This window comes from Odocoileus virginianus, chromosome 20 (assembly GCF_023699985.2).
Source record: "Odocoileus virginianus isolate 20LAN1187 ecotype Illinois chromosome 20, Ovbor_1.2, whole genome shotgun sequence".
Lineage (NCBI taxonomy): Eukaryota > Metazoa > Chordata > Mammalia > Artiodactyla > Cervidae > Odocoileus > Odocoileus virginianus.
In genome coordinates this window covers 21,032,848-21,050,527 of record NC_069693.1, presented here as the reverse complement: position 1 = coordinate 21,050,527, position 17,680 = coordinate 21,032,848, and the positions used below count along the sequence as shown (strand labels likewise).

The 17,680-nt window shown below is 46.7% G+C and overlaps 1 protein-coding gene across 2 annotated transcripts in view; it reads left to right on the top strand.

Moving 5' to 3' along the window:
• The window catches only part of HYDIN (HYDIN axonemal central pair apparatus protein), a 346,758-nt gene that overhangs the window by 277,006 nt on the left and 52,072 nt on the right, over positions 1–17,680 (top strand). For both annotated transcript variants that reach the window (XM_070451030.1, XM_070451031.1), the window contains exons 44-54: positions 2,073–2,214; positions 4,055–4,217; positions 6,143–6,211; positions 6,296–6,769; positions 8,498–8,719; positions 10,781–11,001; positions 11,231–11,413; positions 12,223–12,342; positions 15,058–15,217; positions 15,322–15,494; positions 16,120–16,318. In XM_070451030.1, coding sequence (XP_070307131.1) covers positions 2,073–2,214; positions 4,055–4,217; positions 6,143–6,211; positions 6,296–6,769; positions 8,498–8,719; positions 10,781–11,001; positions 11,231–11,413; positions 12,223–12,342; positions 15,058–15,217; positions 15,322–15,494; positions 16,120–16,318 — 2,126 coding nt within the window. The remainder of the gene's footprint in view (positions 1–2,072; positions 2,215–4,054; positions 4,218–6,142; positions 6,212–6,295; positions 6,770–8,497; positions 8,720–10,780; positions 11,002–11,230; positions 11,414–12,222; positions 12,343–15,057; positions 15,218–15,321; positions 15,495–16,119; positions 16,319–17,680) is intronic.

Sequence of the window (17,680 nt, the reverse complement as noted above, 5' to 3'; positions counted from 1 at the left end):
GGAGGTTCAGTCACTGGGTTGGGACAGTCTCCTGGATGGCAACCCACTCCAATATTCTTGCCTGAAAAATCCTATGGACAGAGGAGCCTAGCTGGCTACAGTCCATGTGGCTGCAAAAAGTCAGACGTGACTGAGCATCTGAGCAAGGACTGAGAGGACCACGTCACAGGTCCCATCCTTACTCAGGTGACCCATTCGTTAGCTTGTTGGTTTTGTTTAAGCCCACTGTGAATCTCCGGTAAGACCAGAGTAAAGCTTGTAACTTTAGGAAACAGTTTCTACATTTTAGCCTATTGTGTACCAGGCACTGCAGCAGACTGTGTACACTTAAAATGTCTTTAAGGGACACTTTGGGTCATTTAGTCCTCACAAAGATTATTGCCCCCATTCTACAGATGTGGAAAACAAGTACATACACAAAGAAAGTAATGTTAGCTGAAGTTCCAAATTTAGACAGAAGCAGACCCAGCAGATCTTGGCCCCCGAGGGAGAGGATGGCACTACCCCTCAGAGGCAAAATCCTGCTTCAGCCTCAGCTCTGGTCATATCAGTGCCCTTCCTCACTCAGCCTTGCCTCTGTCTTCCAGAACACTCTGCATCAATCATAATGCTTTTCCTTTTAAGGAAATATTTGCAAACACTGAGCTCTCTTAGTTCATAGTGAAGTGAAAGTCACTCAGTTGTATCCGACTCTTTGCGACCCCATGGACTGACTATGCAGTCCCTGAAATTCTCTAGGCCAGAATACTGGAGTGGGTAGCCTTTCCCTTCTGCAGGGGATCTTCCTAATCCAGGGGTTGAAGCAGAACTCAAAGACTGCTTCCTTTTATTCTCGTCCAGAGAAAAATTAGGAAGATTGACCAGGCATCTCTCAGCAATATTTCAACCTCCAGATTCCTAGTTTCCAGAAAACTCATTTCCCCTCAACAATCAACTTTTGAAAGAAAGTATCTCTTTTCATTTTCTCAATTACCTGTAGTTTTCACAGTTGCAATATAGGTCCCTATTCCCTTAATCATTTTAAAAAGTCCTGAGGCAGCGTACAATATTATTATATTAGACTCTAGTTGTTATTGAACATTTATGAATGTGCCAGGCACTGGGCTAGGTACCTTACATGATTGCTTATTTGATTCCCACAATAGCCCTGTGAAGGAAAAATTATTATTCTGATCTGTTGCTATCCTCTGGTAAGTGCTAGAGACTAAGAACTCAAGATGTAGATCTCTGAGCCCAAAGCTCAAACTTCAAGAAGCAGCAGGCAAGAATGTGGTGCCTGTGATGTGGGCAGACGCAGCCCAGAGCCTTCGTGCCAAGTGTGAACCACACTTCAGGACCTGGCATCTGCAGGGTGTGGAAGTTGACAGTTCTGTCACCTGAGCATTTTGGTGGCTTGTGTTAGTAATGGGTAAAGTCAGTGGGTGGTATATTACTTTCCTATTACTCCTGTAATACACTGTTTCAAACTTGATGACTCATCACAGATTTGTTCTCTGACAGTTCTGGGAGTCAGAAGTCCTAAAATTGAGGTGTCAGCAAAGCCATGTTTCTCTGGAGGCTCTAGGGGAGAATCCTCCTCGCCTTTTCTGGCTCCTAGAGGCCCCCTGCATTCCTTGGCTCATGGTTCCTACCTCGAAACTCTCTGACCTCTGCCTCATTGTTCCCTCTTCTTCTCTGACCCTGACCCTCCTGCCTGCCTCTGGTGGACCTCTGTGATTATATTGGGCCCACTCAGATAATCCAGGGTAATCGCCCCAACTCAAGATCCTTAATTTAATTACATTTGCAAAGTTCTTTCTGCCATGTAAGGTGACATATTCACAGGGTTCTGGGCATTAGCATGTGGACATCTTTGGGGCCCCGGTTCAGCCTACCACAGATGGAAACCATTATAGGAACTATGTTAGTGCAGGAAAGCCCATCAGAAACTAGGCAGGCCGCCTGTGGTACCCGCCGCCACTCCCTGTCACACACGCACCACAGCCTGCTTAGTCAAGAGCTAAACCACTGGGGTCCCCGAAGCCAAGGGTGGTGGGTGAGTTTTTTCTCACCTTCCTGTTTGTTCCCCACAGAGCACAAGCGCAGGGAAGCACAGAAAAGAGAGAAGGAGCGTCTCCAAAACATGGATGAGGAAGAGTATGATGCCTTGACAGAGGAGGAGAAGATAACGTTCAATCGAGAGGTTCAGCAAGCCCTGCGGGAGAGGAAGAGGAGGTCAGTGTCTGGGGCCGATCAGAAGGTAGGCACTGCCTCTGAGAGCAGTTTCCGTCAGGCACATGGCCCATCCTGGAGACCAGGGTCACTGGGGCCGGGGACGAGGCAGCAGTGGCCACGGGAGACCTGGGAGGCTGACTTGCTGAGAGCAGAAACAGGTATCTTGCACAACCAGGGTGCTGGTTGTTGCAGCCTTCCCAGGTCTCCATTCTCCTGTCCTTCCTTCTTTCTGGGGGACAGGTGGGACCCAGGGATAGAGGCTGTAGTGTAAAAAGAGGAGGGGCTTCTGGACCCTGCACTGTCCTGGGCTCCTGCTGGCTCCCCTGAGAACTACGGCTCATCAGCCTCTGTGCTCAGGTGTCCACAGATGGTGACCCAGGGGACCACTCTTGTGACGTGGGCGTGGTGGTTGCCCTCCATAACTTAGCCATTTCTCCTCCTTTCCTGGCCAGTGTCTTGACCTTTGGTGGTGCTGTCCACCCCCTGAGGTCTGACTGCCACTCCCACTTGCCCCTCAGCCTGGGCAGTTCACCAGAGACCCTGGGCAGGCTCCCAGGCCAGTGCTCTCATCCACCTTCTGTGCCCATCCCTGGGGACCACACAGGACTGACTGAATCCCCTCCATACCACCCACGAGACATGGCCCACGATTTCATGCTGTCTCACATACAGATGGGCAGTGTCCTGTCCTCAGATCTTCAGACATGCCAAGGGAGGGAGGGGGGGTTCTACTGCCTACCCCTCCCTAGGATTCCAAACACTGGTGGGGAAGCAAGTTGCTTACCTATAATTTAATCCCTTTTCTCCTCTCCCCCTACCTCCAGACTCCTCCCACTGGCCCCCAAAGAGCTTTTATGTCCTCTACAGTATCAATATATATATATATATATATATATACCTACATCTCCTGCATGGTCTACTGTAAACATGCCTGGGCCTCAGGAATCCCAGCTTTGGGATTCCAAAAGAATCGTTTGTTTTTTTTTCTCATTCAGATCATTTACTTTCAGGCATTCATCTCACAGTGGACTTAGAAAATGCAAATCTGATTCTCAGAGCTCAACAGTGACTTGTTTGTAACACACACACACATGAAGTGATGAAGTAATGATGAGTCAACTTCAGTGAGCAGAGAGCCACAGCAGTCAGAACAACCAGGGGTTCCCAGAGATGAAAACAAATGGATTCCGTATCTTCAGAAATGCCATCCCCTCCACACTTTGTTTATACGTGGTGCCCAGGCTTGGTGCCCTCTCTGCCGTTAGCAGCAGGGCAGACACGGCTGAATCCATAGCCAGAAAGGAAAGAAAGAGAGACAGGGAGAGGAACATGGCCTTCAGCTCTAGCACCATGGCTCCAAGTGGGCCACAGTGGGGACCGCTGTGAAAAACATCATTTCTTCTTGTCTAAACCTCAGACATGAGTGTAGAAAGCTGGGCCTCATCTGTACTGATATCAGAGCAATCTTTGAAAGTTGTTTTTTAAGGGTGATAACATCCAGCTTATTTACAGCCCTTGCCTCACTCTCCTGTGAAAGGAGACTGGAGTAGAATTAAAGATCAGTTGAGAATTCCTCTTAGTTGAGTTTCAGTTATCAGTTTTACTAAATGACGATTCAAAGGTAGATGGGACCATCCTTTCCTCCTTTCTTTCCTTGTTTTCTTCTCTTCCTTCCATCTTCCTTCCTTCCTATAATATCCAGCTTTCTTTTGTTCTTTCCTTGTTTTTATGCTCAAGAAAGCTCTGTGCCATGTTCCCCCCACCAGGTGATCTCAGCAGGGGAGGGTCTCGGGCAGGACGCTCTGAACTCTTGTTGTTTTCTCTGCCTGACTTAATGAAGGGAGCTGGAGAGACTGGCAAAGGAGATGCAGGAAAGGAAGCTACAGCAGGAACTTGAGCGGCAGAAGGAAGAAGATGAGCTAAAACGGAAGAATAAAAAGCCCAAGCAGGGACCCGTAAAGGAGGAGCCGTCCGTGAAGAAAACTCAGATACCAAGCCGGCAGGTAGCAACCCTCCCTCACCCCTCAGCGGCAGGCAGGTGCAGAGTGGTCCACCACCACAGCCAGCATGTCAGCCCAGCACATGTTCCCTCCAGAAAGCTGACCTAGGACTGTGTAGACTCTGTGGTGGAGCAAAAGGCAGGAGGAGCAGGATCAGCATTTTCTGAGCACTGACCGTGTGTCCCACGCTTTCTTGTGCTTCCCACAATCCTGTCCTGTTACATCCTGTCCTTCCTCAGAGGTTCGGAGACATGAACCCCATCCAGAATTTAACAGGATGAGCTGTGACAGTTGTGTGTGTACACAGATCTGGCTCCTTCTGCTGTCTCCTGCAGCCCCCTGGATGGTGTTAAATAGACTGGTGGTGAAGAGCTGTTTCCAGTGAGCCACCAAGTCAGTGTGTTCAACCAGGAGCTGGTCCTTGACTGCAGTCAAGGGAGATGCTCCAGCATAAGCTGTCCTTGTGATTGTCAGTCTGCCTGTCACGTCTCTGCCCACTGATGCACGGTACCCAGTCTTGGTGCAGACTGGCCAGAGCAACGTCCAGGGTGGCACTGGTGGCTGAGGGGTGTGGCTAGCTGGGCTGCACAGTGGCCGCTCCAGCCCTGAGAGTGCTGAGGATTAAACTAAAGCCAGACTCCCAGACGAGGTGCAGACTGGTCCCAGGAGGCAGATGGAAGAGCAGAGGAATCAGTGTCCAGGAGTCCCCATCAGGCAGAGCTCAGGCAGGAGCAGGTCTGAGCGCTTAAAACTTAGGCACCAAAACAAGGATAAGAAATAGGCTCCTGCAACCTTCCAAGTGCAAGTCCTTCCTTCAGCAGGCACTTCTTCTACACTCAGTCCACTTCCACTTGGAACAGGATATCTAGGCAGAACTCTGTAGATGGGAACATAGAGCAGGCACCCAGCCCTCCCCTCCCCAACACAAATAAGGCTATCTGCCCACTCTGGGAGACAGTGATGTCAGTACTGTTGTGTCAGCTCTCTCCAGGCTGTAGAGACGGACATGTAGCGGGGGAGCTGATGCAGTGCAGAGACGGGATAACCAGCCTGGACTTCTCATGCCTCCACACCTGAGGTTAGGCGAGAGAAGAATGTCACTGGGCTGAACTGGACTGTCTGTCCTCAAAGAATGAACCCCAAACCTGTGAAGCCACCTGGAGGGTTTCATCAGGAGGGGAGAAAATCAGAACCCACAAAGCAAGTTTAAAAGGGTTTCATCAGGAGGGGAGAAAGTCAGAACCCACAAAGCAGCAAAAGACTAAGGTTGGTTTCTGTCTGCAAGATTCATTAGATAAAATACAGGTTTGTTTAAGAGACTAGAGTGTAGCCAGATTCTGAAACCCTGTCTGTCCCCAGCAGCACTGATTAATCTGTATACATAATCTGTATAATTTTAATAACTTGGCACTACGAGACCTTTTACTGTGTGACAGACACTGTCATAAGCTTTTTACATGTACTCACACATTTACTCTTCATGGTCCTCTGGGGTAGTTATTAATATTACTGTCAACACCTTACAGATGGGCCAGAGATGTGGATTGCTCACCCATGGTCACACAGCTAACAATTGTGAGACCAGGTTTGGACCACTAAACTCAGTGGCCTCTCCGGAGGAAAGGCTCTTCTTGAGCATCTTTTCCTGTTGATCCTTCAGAGCAGCAGCTCTCAACCAGGAGTGGCATTACAGCTGCTGTGCATAATGCCCGGCCCCAGCCAGCTCTATGGCAAGGAAGGACCACAGAGCCAGTCTTCTGAGAAAGGCCCCCACACAATCTATAGGCACAGCCCTGGTGTGTGTATCAGGGGCTGGAATCCTATGAGGCCATTTTACAAAGCAGAAACGCCCTCTTTCTCCTTCTTTTGAGATTTGCTCTCCCTGAAAGAACTGTTTTAAGAATGTTTTATGTGTTTTTGCCTTCTAGATTCTTAATTTTTCCAAACTAGAGGTGAAGATTGACGCAGTAGAAAGAAAAGTGTCCATCAGAGAGCAGGTAGCTGTGGAGAGGGAAGAATGAAATAAGAGGAAGAGGAACCTCCGGTCAGATATCAACACACTTTGGTTTCCTCTTGTCCAGGAGCAAGAGGAGAGCGAGGGGGACCTCCCAAAGGACACGGACAAGAACCTGGCCCAGAGGTTCAAGGCCTTCGAGCTCACCTTGAAGGACATCCAGAGCGTCCTCGCGTACTGGGACCGGAAGCAGGGGGTTCTGCTGCAGCACGTGGGCGCTGAGGACGCGAGCCACGAGGAAGGCGCCGACCAGCGCCAGGTTCCCTCCGCGGGACGCCGAGGCCGCAAGGAGCGCGAGCGGGAGCGCGCGGAGAAGGAGCGCGCCGAGAGGGAGCGCCTGGAGCGGGAGAGGGCGGAGAGGGAGCGGCTGGAGAAGCTCCGCGCCCAGGAGGAGCACAGCGACGGGGGCGAGGGCGAGGAGGAGGACCGCGAGGGCAAGAAGGATCTGGGTGTGCCGTTCGTAAGCATCCAGACGCCTGACCCCGAAGGCTCGAGCTGGAAGCAGGCCCTGGAAAACGAGAGGCTTCCTAAAGGGGAGCAGGTACAGACTCTCCTCCAAGACAGAGATGTCCCGACCAGGTAGCCAGGTAGCCGTACAGAGCTAGTCCTTGTAAATGTGTTTTCAACACAAAATCCAGATCCCCTTAGTTCCATTCATCTCTGATGTCCCTTTGTATATAAAACAAAAATGGCTAAAAGGACCCTTTTCTATGTGATGCAATATCCATAGGAAGTTCCACAGATCTTAACTATTCCACTAACCTTATAAAAAGCCACTCATAAAATTAATTTTAGTATTGACAATACTGTGTTATGGGTTGGCAAGGCAGGTATACTTTGGGGGTGATGCAAATGGCTCAGCTATTCTAAAATTTCTTTCCCATAAGCTTCCCACCATGACAGAAATTATACGACCAGACAGCTTCTTGTACCTAGAAACAAAAGCATCATATTCAGAAACCCCTTTGGCAGTGATTTGGAGGGGATGGTTATTATAACCTTTCATCCCGGGACACTTTTTTGGTGAAACACCAAAAACAAATATTTGAGGCTACAGGTCATACAGGCTCTGTCCCAAACCCCCACCCCCAACAATGGATATGACTGGACATGACTCTGTTCAGATATAGCTTGATTTACAAAAGCAGATAGCAAGCCAGATTTGAGCAGGGGGCCGCAGTCTACCCACTGGTTTAGTTTAGTATTTATCAGAAACTAGATGCAACCTTAAAAGTAGAGAGCAGAGCCTGAGAGGAACCATGAGTTAGACTTGCTTAAAGACCTTCCTGCCTCTATTAATTTAATAGGGGATTAAAGTTATTCATCCCTTTTCTCACAGATATTCTGAATCCTGGGAGTTAACTCTAGCTACATGTTAGTCAGGAAGTGTCTTCAGCTTTCTGACCCAGAGAATTAGCAACACCAGATTGCATGAAGATAGTTACTTGCTTGAGCTAATAGCCTGTTTGGTCCACTCAGGTGGCCTCATGGTTGTGATGACAACAATTAATCAAGGGATAGCATCCTTTTTCTGAGGGTTTTACAAGCTGAGGAGAAAACTGCTACCAGATTTTCAAGCCATCTGCTCTGGATGGCTCACATTCACTATATATCAGAGTAGAATGGGAAATGCTGCAGGAATAAGTTGACTCTCTAAAGTTTCTTTTTTAACTTCTCTCTTCATTCCCATCTTTCACCCCATTCCCAGAACCTTGATGTGCTTTTTTTTTTCTTTGCTGTATGTGACCTGCTCTAGCACTAACTCTCTTTTACCTTTGAAAAGAAAGAACACTTAAAGGTAGAAGAGATATTAACAGGGGATCTGAAAATAAATGAAACAGCTCTATACTATAGACATCAGAATGTTAAGAGATGGTCTTTTTAAACAGAGGTTTGAGTCCCAGCTGTGTGCTCGGCTATGTGCTATATCACCCTAGTTCCAGTCCTAATGAACTTATCTCTGCAGTCCAGTTGCAGAGATAGACCATCAAGCAATCGTAATAAAGTGACAAAGGTTATGATAAGAGAGGGAGCCTGAAGCCCATAGCAAGAGCCCCAGCTGGGTCTGGAGGTGTGGGGTCTGGAAGGACCTGCGGAGCTATGTCAGAGGCCCTTAACACACCATCCCTGACACATGCCTATATCAGGGCGTCTCCTGAGAAAGTTGAGAGAAAGGAGGGAGGGTCTCACCATCCTGTGCTCTTTCAGGGAGGCCGTTAGGGGTAGCCTGCCCTCTACACCAGAAATTAATCTTGATATTTTCCTTTAGATCCTAGACATCTTGGGCCTGGGTTCTTCTGGACCACCTATCCCACCACCTGCTTTGTTCTCAATCATCTCCTACCCTGTGAAGCGACAGCCTTTGACCATGACAGAAATCCTGAAGCATTTCGTGTTTGTAACTCCACCCTCTGAAGAGCTCTCCCTGATGGAGGAGAAAAGAGAAGTGGAAGCAGAAACAGAGCTTTCAGCCACTCCGGGCTCCTCAAAGGTAAAGGGAGAAACTTATCCTCCTGACCTTGGCGAGACTTCACATGGGCCCTCCATGTGGCCAAAAATTGAGCCCGAGGTTGATGTCAAGTTCACTGGGGTGTTTGCCTCCACTCACTTGGGATTCCACCCAAGCCTTCCTAAGCTGCACCTTCCCTTGGTCTGACTCTTCCTGTGCCCCCAAGAAGAGACTAAAAATGACACTTGTTGATTTGCTCTAAAGCTCATTTGCAAAAAAAAAAAAAAAAAGCAAAACTAGCTCTTTTAAAAAGGTAGCAAAATGTATTATGAAGCTAAGGTAATTCACACAGTGCAGAAGAATACAAGAATCAACAGACACAAGGAAACACACACCATTAGAAAAAGAAAAGACTATTAAGAAATTATATGGGGAAGGTTGGATATTTTGAATAAAGTTGCTTTTTATCTCCTTGCCTGACACAGTGCAGTAAAAGTAATTCCACCTAGATTAAAAGGATAAGTGTTCAAAATGAAATCATGTAAAAGTAGAAAATTTATTTTTACATATACAATTAATGGAATAAATAAAGGAAAGTAGATTTGACTAGTAATATGAAGAATGCATGGATATTAAAAATTACAGAGGGGCTTTTTATTACCAGAGGAATAGTTCAGTTCAGTCACTCAGTCGTGTCCAACTCTTTGTGACCCCATGGACGGCAGCACGCCAGGCTCCCCTGTTCATCACCAACTCCCGGAGCCTACTCAAACTCATGTCCATAGCATTGGTGATGCCATCCGACCATCTCATCCTCTGTCGTCCCCTTCTCCTCCCACCTTCAGTCTTTCCCAGCATCCGGGTCTTTTCCAATGAGTTGGTTCTTCACATCAGGCGGCCAAAGAGGAGTATAGGGGCCAAAATTTGAATCACCTCCTAGCCTTCTTCCTGTAAACCATGCATGTTAGCAAAAAACAAAATCAGCAGCAAATAAAGTTATCTATAGGCCCTGCTTACACCTCAATTAGGTAACAGAGAGCCCCAGACTTCAGTTTGGTAAGTAAATAGATAATCAACATCAGGTATCAGCACTGGTGGGCAGGCCTTACTTGGGCAGAGTCCAATAAAAAGGTAAAAAAGAAAATATTGCCACCATCAGAGGTGACTATTACACCAACCTCTTTTCTGAAAATTGAACCTTAAGGGGAAAGAGTTTAGTTTTCTTTAACTTACAGTTTTAGGAGGAACTCAAGCTCATCTCCAGTACATGAAGGAAAGCTCTTCTTTCTAGGAGAATGACAGCTGAAATTATAGAAAGCATGGTAGAATTAGAAAGGCACCATTCTGATATCCCCAGTGATATACTTGATTAAGGAGTGCCAGGGGATTCCTAGAGTGCTGGTTTGTTGGAGAACAGGACACTCACTCTGAGCCAGAGCATCGTCCCTTGGGCGGCTGGCTGGCTGCAGAGAGGGATGTCCGCTTTGCCATGGCCAAGATCTGCAAGCATCACTGCAGCCACACAGACAACTTTTGCATCTGTAATCGTGAGTCTACCTGACATCATTTGTCTCCCACTGTGACCGAGTATGGTGTGCACAGCATCCTTTCTGAATCTAATCGAGTTTTTAAATCTTTTTTTCAGCTTACATGAAATACAGGAAATAAGTTAAGTTTTAAGTGACACTCTGAGAACAGTCAAAAGATTTACAGACTATGGAATATTCTGTCATGATACAGATTTGGTCTATGAAAAAAATCAGTGTGATTGGGAAGAAATTAGAAATCTAGATTTAAAAAATTACTAAAGAAGCGCAACAACAAAATACAGTATGGGAATACACTCCAGACCAGCTTCAAGCTTTCTCTGGAGCTTTGGCCTCCTTTCAGGGAATGGGGTACCAGGGAAAGACCTAGACTCCTCTCCACACTTCTCTCCTACAGTAGTGTCATAGTCTGGGCCCTGCCATTCTCAGCAGTCGCCAGCATCTTGAACCTGGTGAGGTCACCCCAAACCGCAGGCAATGTCATGGGCATTCCTGTCTCCTGCTTCTGTGATCGTAGGATGATTGTTTAAGACCCTGTGCTCATTTTCAATTTAAGACCCAGGAGGAGCAAACCACCTCATCTAAAGGGAGCAAACAGAAAACGAAAGAAAAAGAGAAAGAAAAAACAGATCAGCTGCGTGAGACTCAGAAGGAGAAACGTCGAATGGCCTTCAATAGGAAGGGCCTTTCTGCAGGAACTTCCAGAACTGTTGCTCCACTATTGGACATAGAGCAAAACAACTTATCTGGGCAGCATTCCCAGGAGAAATTCACCAGGTGGGCCTTGGACCAGCTAGGGAGGGGAAGACTGAAGCTCCAAATGAGGGTGTGGCTGTCACAGCCTCAGATGGGAGCTGGGTTGTCCTGACTGTTAAGGACCTCTGTGGCGGTCAAGGACCGCCATGCCTAACCACAGCAGGATCAGACTTCTCCCAGGCAACAGTCCTGTCTTCTCTTGGCCCAGAGGAGGCATCCTCACAGTAAAAGCCTGTGTGGTCATTTTCAGGCTCAATCATTTCCGGTGGATTGTGCCTGCCAACGGTGAGGTGACATTGCGCGTGCACTTCTCTTCGAACAGTCTTGGGATCTTTGACCAAACATTTAACTTTGAGATCCTTGGAACTCACCGCCAGTACCAGCTTTACTGCCGAGGTGTCTGCACTTACCCATACATTTGCCAGGACCCAAAGTAAGTGTATTTTGTCCTTAAAGAAAAGATTGTCTGATACATTTTTGTTTTCCCCCATGGGACTTTGAACAAGGTGTGTCTTAATAGAAATGTGGAACCGGGGCAGCATCCCAGGCCCTCTTGTACTGGGCTCCAGAGCCATGGACATTGATTGAGTCACAGAAATGACACGGTACCATGTAGCTAAAATAGAATGCTGGCAGATGTGAAGGGCAAGGGGATGTCTTCCTGTGGCAAGTTAGTTTGTTTATTTAACTATTAAGCATCTGTAAACATATTTTATATTTGCTGTGGGACTTTTATTCTGTAACCTCAGTATATGTGTGTATCTCCACAGGCAGATTTTTTTCCTGAGTACCAACCACTGAGCCCCTTATGCACCACATAAAGGCCCCTGGCTCGAGTAAGTCAGGGGACTCTTTATAGCTTGTACACCAGAAAGAGTTTTTTTTGTAATTCTCACTAAGGGACCACATCAGACAGGGAGCTCAGAAGCTGGTTAAGATCCACCAGAACTACGCTTCCTTAGGGTTTCTCAGGGCTTTTTCTAGCTAGGCAAACTAGAACAAGAAGTCCAGCTCAGTTTCATCATCAGCCCCATTATGAAAGACACTCCTGGGAATATTTTTTTCTCAGGTTCAAACTGTAGTGTCTTCCCTCAGGGTTGGTTCCAGAAATGTCCTCAAATTAAGAGTTGTTCTGTCTCCAGACTCCTGGACCCTTTGCTGAACAGGGAATGTTGGGTTCGTGTATACATCATGTGGAGGCATTCAGACACTCCTCCTCTCCTCTTCCTCCTCTGTGTTCAGGGTGGTATTCCCTCAGCAGAAGATGGACATGAAGGCAAATGAGATCATCTTTAAGAAGTATATTGTGAGCTTGGAGAGGTTTCACTTCGGACCACTGCTTTGTGGGAAATCAAGAGACAAGTAAGTGTTCCACTATTTCAAAGCAGATTTCAGACCCCTGGGTTGGACCCATGAAGAGTATGAGCCGGGTTCCTATGTATTAATAGTAGACCCAGCTCTTACTGACATTGCCTCAGGTAGCCCTGCACCACAGATCAGAAGTGGGTTCTTGTGCCCCAAGTTTCTGCTAAGCTCTCAAGTGACTGAGGATGCTGTTTTCCCAGATGGGGTGGCCTGGAGGAAGACCTAGTTTGGGTAGGGGAAGGGTAGGATGTAGAGTCTACTTGGGGATGTGTTCAGTTTGAGATGCTCGCGAGATACAGCTAGGAGCCACAGAAAGCAGGGCATAGTCTATACGGTTTTGGTTCTCAGAGGGAAGTCTGTTTCAAGACAAAAAAATGCCATGGGTCTGATGAGATCACCTAAATGAGAATACACAGTAAGGTGAGAAGGACCGTGGATGAAGCCCTAAAGAATTCCACCACTCACCAGAGATAAGAGGGCAGGGGCTACTGGTGGAAACCGGTAGAGCATGGTGTCCTGGAGCCATGAGAAGAGGGCCTGGCCATCCATGTTGATTGTGGCAGGGAGGGTGGAAAGGTGATGACATCAACGTCCATGGGGCTTAACAACACAGAAGTCATAGGACCCTCTCAGGGGATTTCTGAGGATGAAATCCAAGTAAAGTGAGTTGAGGAGTGAGTGGGAGGTGGGAGAATAGAGAGTGTGGAGGTGGTTCTTTGGAGAAGCTTGACTGTAAAGGGAGATGGAGGCAGCTGGGGACAGGAGAGAGACCTGGAGTGCAGGGAAGGCTGTTCGTTCACTGTTGTTCTTATGATGTTTAGATGTCAAGGGGGGAAGTAGGGAGGAAGAAGCTAGAGTTTCCAGAGAAAGTCAGGGCAGTGAGTGGTGCAGCTCCCTGAAACAACACAAGAGGTGGAGATGCTGGCTTTGCCAGGACAAAGGACCATCATCACATCGGAGGAAGGTGAGATGGCTTCAGGTGCAGGTAGGGTCACAGATTTGACTGGAATGGTGAGGTTACCATGCAACCATTTTCTCCGTAGTGAATGATGTGAGGTCATCCCTAACAGTGAGGCAAGTGGAAGGAAGTTTAAAACGTTGGGAAAATGGAGAAGGTATGAAACAGGTTTTGTGCAAAGTAGGAGAGGGAGAATATTAGAGAAATAGATTAAGATTATCTGGCAGAACTGGGGGCCCAGCTAAGGTCAATGGTCATTACTATTTAGGGATACAAGTTTTTTTGTTTTTAGTCATATATAAGTTACTTATTATATAGGCAGGAGGGTGAGACCAAAAACAGAACCAGGATCTCAATCATGTTTTAATTCCATCTAGCATTTATTATGATAAGTGGCGAATGATTATTTCTATGCTTACTTGGTGAAACTAATGAGACAAGTTAGATCTCCATTCCCTTCATAACCTCTTGTTTATTTCCTAAGATATTGGACTAGAAAATGAAGTTGAAGAGAGTTGACTGTTGATGGAGAGGATCCTTAAAACCCAGTAGAAAGGCTGAGACAAGAGAAGGGGTGGGAGTAAGGTTGATGGATGTGATATAGATCCATCAGCAGCCAGCCAGAGGTGGGATTCAGGGAAATGATGGCCGGTTCAGAGAGGCCTGTGTTCTGAGCAACACTGGAATTAACCAGGGTATTAGGCCAGACAGCAATGATCCAAGAGGGCAATTACAGTGGTCCCTAAATGAGTATCATTTATCTTTTAAGTCTTGCTGAGCCTCAATGTCCTCATCTGCAGAACGGGAAAATAATAGCACCTACTGCACAGTTTTGGAAAGACTGAACTAGAGAGTACACATGTAACTTTTAGCAAGGTGCTTGGTGGTGATAATTAACAGTGATATGTGAAGGCCACCACCTCTCTGGCAGTTACACAGAGAAAGCTCTGTCTCTCGGATTTAATCTCTGCCATGCCTTCTCCTTCCTTCCTCCATTGTAGACTGTCCAGAGAGCTCTTCAGACTGTTTGTGGGCACAGTGATGCCGTGCTTTCCTGACCTGTGCTATAACCTCCAGCGATGTGTGTGTCTGTTGATGTTCCCTGCACCTTCTCTGGCTGCTTTTCTGCTTGGTACCATTAACTGGGCAGTTTCCAGTGCTTACAGTGCTCCACTCGGTGGGTCTCTCCCTAAGGTACTAGGGAACAGAAACAGCCCTGAGCAGTGAGCAGTGTCAAATGCATCTATGTCGAAACAGTAGCATCCTGTGTGAGTGTAGGAGAAGGTGGTAAATGAGGTCTTCTCTAAGATATGAAATAACAGGTTACTCAAACGATCATCTGTCTTGGCAGCATAAGCACTGAGAAGGATAGAGCTACAGTTTTCTTAGTTAGAAATCTTTGCCGTAGTAACAACTGCCCTTTATTGGGCATTTGTTATCTGCAGCTGTCCTCAGAGCATTAGGTGCTCTATTTCATTTGATATTTGATATTGATATTTGATACTTGAAATCCGTAGAGTTTTTATCATCCCATCTTAAAAAGATGAGGCCAAGGTTTAAGGTGGGTTTGTGGGGGAGTAGTTAGGTCACAGCTGCAAGTCTTCACCATAAGGTTTGTGTTCGTAGCCTTCATGCCACTGCCTCTGTGTCGCCACTTTATCCTTTGAAATTGCCTTGCACCTCACAGTCTGCTTTTCCACCTGAATTCTCAGCCAGTCCTCACATCCACATCCTGAATTTTTGTTCACTTCCAGGTACAAGTCCTCTTTGTTCCCAGGCAACGTGGAGACACTGACAATCCTGAATAGCTCCCCAATGGTCGTGGAGGCGTTCTTCTGTTTTCAGAATGACATCAAAGCAAACACCTACTTCCTGGAGCCCATCAACATGATTCTGAAACCCAATGAGAAGCAGGTACAGTCACGTGGAAACAAGTCTACCAGGGCAAGGCTTTCCTTTGAATTTTGAGGCCTTGGCATCCTGGATATAAATGTTCTTTGCTTTGACTCTCCCATTAGCTGCTGAATGTATGGGCCTACCCTACTGCAGTCGGTGTCTTTGAAGACAGCATCGTCTGCTGCATCAAGGAGAACCCCGAGCCTGCAGTCTTCCAGTTAAGCTGCCAGGGTGTCCGCCCAGAACTGGAGCTGGATCCCAGGCAATTGCATTTTGACCGGCTCTTGCTGCACAGGTCAGAGTTCTAGATGAGTCCAGGACTGGGATGAATGAAATTTAAAGAACATTTAGTTCTAAAGTGACCAACTCATCCTGATCTGCTTGGGACCTGCCTGGTTTTAGTGTTGAAAGTCCTCCGTCCTGGGAGACTTCTGGTCCTGTGCAAATCGGGATGGGTGGTAACCCTCTGAGTTCACAGGTTGTCAGCTTGGGTTCAGTGGATGGACTGCAGGCTGTTTAAGGACTTCTCTAAGATCAACTGCCAAAGTGTGTGCATGTTTGTGTTTTTTTTCAGAAGGGCTAGCTTTTTTCAGATTTTCAGTCCATTACCCTAAAAGGTTAAGAATCTTGGCTCTAGAAATTTAGAGGACAAGCAGAGAACACTAGACCAGACCTAGAACTTACACAGTCATTCATGGAAATTGTATTATTCTAAATAGAGAATGTTTATTTCTGAGGCAGCTGGGGAAGTATATTGATTCATGTATCCTGCATTTCCTGATCATCACAGATAGGCCCTGTTCCCTGCAATAAATAGTAATAAACTGGTATGAATTGAAATAACCAGAAGTGTTTTTTCTGACTTGCCATAATAAATCAAAATTGTTTGAAACGGACAGAATTTCCTTTGGTCTCTGCAGAAAAGACTCCAAGGCAGTTCTCCTCCGCAACATCACACTCCTGCCCCTGGCCTGGAGGATCACCAGCCTGGAGCACCTGGGCGAAGACTTCACCGTGTCCACCATGCAGGGGACCATAGCCCCCAAGTCTGAGTATAGCCTTCAGGTGCACTTCCTGCCCTCCAAACCTGTCAATGTCAAGAAGGCAATCCGGTTGGAGGTGAGGCTTCCTATGTCTTCAGACCTGGTCACCAAATGTGTACACACTGGGTTCACTGACACCCACACTACCAACTCACAGACATACCAAAGCAATTCTCCATATTACATGCTCCCATCTAGTCTGTGTTTGACAACCCACAAAGTCCTGCTCTGCTTCTCTTCCCAGGTTATATTCCTTCAACATCCACACGAGGAAATGCCTTGCTTTTTGGTCACTCTGAAAAGCACTCTGGTGAACTTTATCAAATAAAGTTGTCCTTATTTTCCAAATTGTCCTTATTTTCCCTAATTACAAAATTTAATCCCCCCCCCACTTCCCCTGCCATCCAGTAGAGTAACAAAGGAAATAGGTACTCTGGGTACTTGGTCTCTATCAGTAGAGGAGAACTATATAAATTCTGGATCTGACAACCCAAGTTCTTTGTCTTACCACCCCCTCCTGCTGCCAGCCCTTCTTGTCATCTCTGTCAGAAGCTGAACATCACAAGAAAGAAGGTAAACTCAAGCAATCCAATTTGTTCTGTGAAACATTGGCAGAATGCTTGATGAAAGATGGAAACTGAATTAAAACTTGAGTTTGGTGACAGCTACAGATTTCCTCCCTGGCACCTTAATAAGGCACCAGCTGTGGGGAGCTGGCCACTTAGCTTTCCAGCTTGGGGCTTCAGCGGAGAGGCAGGTGGTCTCCAGGCAGATACAGAGAGCCACCCCCACTCTCCAGTGGCTCCTCCCCTTGAAACACAGACCCTTTACTGCCCCATCATCAGTCTCAAGAGTCAACAGTCAGATCCAGCTAAAGACTGACAGCAGTTCAGATACCCCTGAGGACAGTGAGGAGGACCCACCATCAGAGATGACCACAGAGGGGACAGCAGTCAGGAGAGCTACCTCCATCAGGGACAACAGAGGGGGCAGAAATCGGCTGGAGGCTAGGAGGCTTGCTTTTATTTATTTTTTTAACTTTTCCAGCTTTAATAGTAGTGGCGTTCATTGTTTTAAATCTGAAATTTCCAAAAGAGAGACATTAAACACTCATTTTATATGAAAAACCTGGCACTTTTATCATGGATTGAATCAGAAATAAAGAACAAAGCAGTTCAGATTTATAAAATGAGTTAAAGCAATTTAGAATATAAAAGATTTTCATTTCAACTGTCAGAAAAATGCTCTTCAGGTTTATTTGACTTAAAAGTTCAAAGAAGGCTTTCCTGCTGTGTGTACTCACAATCCAAACTTCAGTAAGGTAGTGCCAGTGATACAGATTATTGAAACCCAGTAAGTAGACAAGATGGAAAATGTAGTCCCTCTTCCTCATCCTTTTATTGATTGCCTACACCAGCCCTCCGCCAAAGGATATTAC